Raw genomic sequence first — 6,428 nt, forward strand, 5'->3', positions numbered from 1 at the left:
TTTATTATGAAATTTGCAATATAGTGAAATTTTGCAATGGATTGTATATTTTATGTTTTATTCTGTGATATTGACGATTTATGTAATTTTAGTAAATTATAATTGTTATTATTACTTTTTTTTAATTTATATAAGCTTTGTCCATAAAATTGTAAAACTTTCAGTGGCAATAAAGCATATTTTTAATCTATTTCTATTCTATTCAATTTGCATGGCTAGGAAGGACGAAAACAAGAAAGCTACTAATGTGTAGATTTTTTCTGATTTTTGATCAATAAATTTATAAAAAGTTTTTGTTACTTTCATAAAATTAAAAAACAACAACTCTTTTGAATTTTAATTTGTAAAATAATTATTATCCTACACTTGGCTGCAAAACAACCATTCTCCAAAATATTTTTATTAACTTCGGTGCCAATCAGTTAGGAAATTGACTTTTTTCAAACCCAAAAATGAATATCTTTTATCCTCGAAGAGGTCTAAGAAACAATCGTACTCTCATTTTGCCACATATACCGTAGTTATAGTTTTTCGTGTTTCGTGTAAAATTTGTAAAAGTTAGGAATGGTCCTAAAGTCCTTAAATAAGCTAGCCAAGTCTATTGAAAAACTATCTTGGAAAAGCAATAACCGACACAACATTATATACTTTTTGCTTCGCAAGTAATCAAGCGTTTATGGTCCAATATTATTGTTATATCTTCTATAACATTACGAACTGCTGTTCCGGCCTAAACCTACGGAACACACCAAATGTCATAAAAGGACATGCTGTCATTTTTCTGTGGGGAGTTAACCTATATTCATTGTACTACGTAATACATTATTTATCAAAAATATAAGATGTAATTTACAAATTACGAGTACATTCATTTCAATCCTGAAGACATCAACCAAGATAGTCAAGATATCTACAAATTGTGTACGGACATAACAGTTGGCGACGAGGACAGAGCGAATTACGTTTATATTTTTTATAAATTACCCCAGTGCAAAACAACCTGGAAAATGCCAAATAGTGTAGACATGCCGATTACCCCAAACTAAGACGAACTAGCTGAGATGGTCCATCATACAGTACATACCGTATTTTCCATAGAATCGTACGACGTATCAAAGAAATTAGATAAATGGCTGATGAGGTTGGAAAGTGCGTTTAAAGTATTCGGCATCCCACAGGGTAAGCAATCAGCTTACTTATTACATTATATGGGACCAGAAGCGTACGATATATTATGTGATAAGTTATCTCCTCAAACACCAGATGCGAAATCATATGATGAAGAAGTGAATATTATGAAAGAGCATTACAATCCAGGGCCCCTAGAAATAGCAAAAAATTTTCATTTCCTACAGAGAAAACAAATTGAAGGGGAAAGTGTAAAAGATTACCTAACAGTCCTACAAAGATTGGCAATTACTTGCAACTTTGGTGAGTACCAAAAGAAAGTGTTACGAAATCAATTTGTATTTGGCCTATGTAATGAACGTATACAGAGTAGATTGCTGAAGATAAAAGATCTAAACATCGAAAGGGCCAGTAAAGTAGCCTTGAGTATGGAAACATCAGCAAGAGATGCTGCCCAGTTACATCAATCACATGCAGGGATGGTGAATAAAGTTAGTGTGGAAAAGAAGACTGAAAAATCAGCTAATACAACATCAAGAAACGTGTCAAATAGTGGAAATCAGGTAAATAAAGTCTTAAACTGTTTTAGGAGTGGGTCTGAGCAACACTTAGCAAATAAATGCCCTAAAAAAGAGTTACAATGCAATAGGTGTTAGAGGAAGGGACATTTGAGCAAGATATGCATAAGGAACGATACTAGTCAGGTAAATGAGGTAGATGAAGGTCAATTGGTTGAAGTTTTATATATTTAATTTAAATTTTGAGTTTGACTCAGAAGCAGCAGTTACATTAATAAATAATACAGATGACCAACATTATTTTCAAAATTTGCAGCTATACAATACAAATTTAAAATTAGTTTCTTATGGAGGTCAGTCACTAAATATTTTAGGCATGACGGGGGTACAGGTCAAGTACAGGAAAGTAAATTAAAACTTAAACATTTATGTAGTAGAGTCAAATAAACATCCACTGTTAGGCAGAGAGTGGATTAGGCAATTACAGTTGAATTTACAAAATGAAATCTTTAGTGTAGATTTAAATCTGCCATCAAAATTACATAGTTTATTTGAAAAATACAGTAGAATGTTCAAAAAATATATAGGAAAGATTGTAAGCCTAGAGGCAAAACTTTAGGTAAAATCCAATATTCAACAATTTTTTATTAAAGCAAGAAAGGTACAGCATTTACAAAATGAAGATTTATTTAAAAAAGTAAATAGCTCTGAGTTTGCAACACCAATTGTACCAGTGATTAAAGCAAATGGATCTGTTAGGATATGTGGAGATTTTAAGAGTACATTAAACCAATACAAAGTAGTTAATGAATACCCATTGCCCACAATTGAGGAGTTATTTTCTTCCATGGCGGGAGGTGAAAAATTCACAAAAATTGATCTGAAACAGGCTTATTTGCAAATGGAAGTAAGAGAAGAGGATCAAAAATATTGACACTGAGTATTATGACACTACAAAGTACACGATTAATGTATGGATTAGCCAGCGCCCCAGCAATTTGGCAAAGGAAGATTGACAACTTACTTGAAGATATACAGGGGGTATCGGTATTCCTGGATGATATCAAGATTACGGAACCAGATGACATTACACACCTTCAGAGGTTGGAACTAGTCCTGAGCAGACTACACGAACATAATGTACAAGTAAATTTTGAAAAATGTCAATTTTTAACTAATTCAATTAAGTACTGTGGCTATGAGATCGATAAAACCGGTATACATAAAACGAAAGAGAAAGTGGATGCAATAGCCAATGCAAGAGCACCTACAAATAAAAAGGAAGTTAGAGCTTTTGTTGGTCTGTTAAACTATTACGGACGGTTTTTAAGGAATGTAGGTCACATATTACATCCAATATATAATCTCCTTAAAGATGGTGTAACATTTAGATGGAGTAGGGACTGCCAAAAAGCATTTGAGAGGGCAAAAGAAGAGATTCTCTCAGAAAGGGTTCTTACTCATTTTGAAAAAACTTTACCTCTAGTATTAGCTACAGATGCTACTCCATATGCTGTGGGGGCAGTACTTTCTCACTCAAGATATCTACAAAGTATGTACGGACATAACAATTATGAATACCGTAACTACATCTAAACTTGTAGAGCAATAATCGACTTTCTTTCTAGAAGACTAGATCTTTTGAACTGAACATAGATGTAATGTATGCGCAAAAGATTTTCAGATCTCAGTCTGGAAAAGTTCGTAAGATATAATGTCTCCTTTGAAATATATGAATATATTGACGGCGAAAGAACATATATGGTATACAACAAATCTCTAAAGCTAATTAGTAAATTTGACAACTGCAGCGATAAATTTTTGTGGTTATTCTTTCTAATTTTTACAATTATCTGTTCGCATAATAATACCCTTTGATAAAATAAATAACTTTCTGGTTAAAATTTAATTACCTAAACAATTAATTTTACTATGCTAAAGAAACTTCTACGATTAAATATTTCTACTATTTATTCAATTATTAGTTATTCATGTATAAAGAGTCATCTATCAATGTTTACTTTTGTGCAACGTGCTGCAATATGAGTAAGTAATTATCAGGATGATGCATTTAAAATGAGTACACTTAAATCAAAAATTACAGATTATTTACCTATATGTCAACATAACTCCCCTATTTATCAATATAAATAAAAAAATAAAACTATTTTTTAACATGCATATATTATACAAAATACGTAGAAATAAACACAGCTGTGATGACAGATTACACAAAGTGTGTTTATCGGTCTCAAAGGGTTTATTGTTATGTACCAAAAATTACTGTAACCATGGCGTTATCTAAAATATGTACCTATATAAAGTTTGTATCTATCACCTGCATTTGGAAAGGTATTAAAAGCAAAACAAATTAAATATCTAGATTTAATATAGACACAAGTCTATTACTGGTTAAAAATATTATCATTATTATTACTATAATATAGTGAAAAATATTGGTTTAATTTATATAGTTATTTATATACAAGGTGGTCCAGAATTACGTACATTAATTTCGAGAGCTCATAGTACGTCCAAAAATAAGGGTACTTCTTTATGTACACTTTTTTATAAAACTGAATAATAAGGGAGATACAACCCTTTAAAGGGGTCAATTGAAATTCTTATTTTTTCAAATATCTTCCAAACGGTTTTGAATACGGAGTTCCTATTTTGGGAGTGATTATAAGACATTAGGATAATTAATTTCATGTCACCACCTACCACATCCTATATTAATACAGGGTAGTTTTGGAGGGTAAGTGGGGGTTATTGCGTCACATGTTTTTTAATTTTTACATATTTTAAAAAAATATTTTAAAAATTGTTTCCTTAGACTTTTCTACGCAAAAAAGGTGATCTTGTAATATTTCGATAGATATCACCGTTTTCGATTTATTTAAACTCGAAGGTATACATGTATTTTATTGTAATCGTTACATTTCTTAATATTCATCAAGTATGCTTTGGAATTGATACTTGTGTTAGCAACAACACTTTAATCTCAAGTAGTCTATGAATTGTCAGTGACGTTTAATAACAATTAAATTATTTTATCTACACTTTTATTGTACTCGACAGCGAAATTTGTTTAACACGTCTCTTTTGCTATATTTTTAAATTTGTTTGTCCGCAATATGGCACACTATTCAAATTCTGAGATGACAGACATACTTTTAGTATTAGGGGAATGTTCGGGAAATGCTGCTGCCGCTGTAAGACGCTACAAAGAAAAGTATCCGAACAGAAATATTCCCAATGCCAGGACTTTTGTAAGTACTGAACGACGACTGAGAGAAACCGGTTGTCTTCAAAGAAGGAATACAGATGCTGGTCGTCGTAGAGAAGCAAGAAATGTTCGCGTTGAACAGCAAATATTGGATGCTGTAATAAATGACCCTACAATAAGTACACGCAGGTTAGGATTAAGAACGAATATTTCCCATCAAAGTATTTTAAGAGTTCTGCATGAAGAGCAGTTACATCCTTACCACTATCGACAGGTGCAGGAATTGTTACCTGACGATATGCCACTTAGAGTTGATTTTTGTGAAGTATTGCAAAATAAAGTTCAAACTGCACCAAATTTTTTAAGCAACATTCTGTTTACAGACGGGGCCACATTTACAAGACAAGGTATGTTCAATTCTAGAAATATGCACTTCTGGGCTGAAGAAAATCCAAGGGCTACAATGGAAACTCACTTCCAACACACGTTCAAGATAAACGTTTGGGCAGCTACTTTAGGAAATTGTTTCATAGGATACCACATCTTTCCCGGAAATTTAAATGGTAACATGTATTACAATTTTCAAGACAATATTTTACATGATATTTTGGAAGATATTCCATTACAAATACGAAGAAACATGTTTTTCATGCATGATGGTGCTACACCACATTACACAAGAATTTGTAGAAGGTGGTTACATGAACATTTCCCTGATAGGTGGATAGGCCGGGGTGCGGATGCACCGATTCATTGGCCTGCTCGTAGTTGTGATCTTAATCCAATGGACTTTACAGTATGGAGTTATTTGAAATCAAAAGTGTATAACACTCCAATTAATACAGTAAATGAGTTAAGAGACAAAATTGAACAAGTATTTACCGATTTACAAAACGATCCAGTAACATTAAATGGATTAATGCGTTCGCTAAATAAAAGAATTAGATTATGTATTCAACAAAATGGAGGACATTTTGAACAGTTGTTGTGAAATATTATTTTCGCCATTAATTAAATGTTAAGTATTAATTAAGTTTTCCATTAATTTGTAACATTATTGCTAACACAAGTGTCAATTCCAAAGCATACTTGATGAATATTAAGAAATGTAACGATTACAATAAAATACATGTATACCTTCGAGTTTAAATAAATCGAAAACGGTGATATCTATCGAAATATTACAAGAGCACCTTTTGTGCGTAGAAAAGTCTAAGCAAACAATTTTTAAAATATTTTTTTAAAATATGTAAAAATTAAAAAACATGTGACGCAACAACCCCCACTTACCCTCCAAAACTACCCTGTATTAATATAGGATGTGGTAGGTGGTGACATGAAATTAATTATCCTAATGTCTTATAATCACTCCCAAAATATGAACTCCGTATTCAAAACCGTTTGGAGATATTTGAAAAAATAAGAATTTCAATTCACCCCTTTAAAGGGTTGTATCTCCCTTATTAATCAGTTTTATAAAAAAGTGTACATAAAGAAGTACCCTTATTTTTGGACGTACTATGAGGTCTAGAAATTAATGTACATAATTCTGG

The 6,428-nt window shown here is 31.8% G+C and overlaps 1 protein-coding gene across 1 annotated transcript; it reads left to right on the forward strand.

Moving 5' to 3' along the window:
- Positions 1–1,061: 1,061 nt before the first annotated feature.
- On the forward strand, positions 1,062–1,784 carry LOC140438634 (uncharacterized). The gene has a single exon (XM_072528293.1). It carries the CDS (start codon positions 1,062–1,064, stop codon positions 1,782–1,784), a length of 723 nt encoding a protein of 240 aa, XP_072384394.1.
- The last annotated feature ends 4,644 nt before the right edge of the window (positions 1,785–6,428 follow it).

This window comes from Diabrotica undecimpunctata, chromosome 4 (assembly GCF_040954645.1).
Source record: "Diabrotica undecimpunctata isolate CICGRU chromosome 4, icDiaUnde3, whole genome shotgun sequence".
Classification (NCBI taxonomy): Eukaryota; Metazoa; Arthropoda; class Insecta; order Coleoptera; family Chrysomelidae; genus Diabrotica; species Diabrotica undecimpunctata.

Coding starts and splice junctions, on each gene's coding strand:
- LOC140438634 (XM_072528293.1), top strand. CDS start 1,062: ATGGTCCATCATACAGTACATACCGTATTTTCCATAGAATCGTACGAC.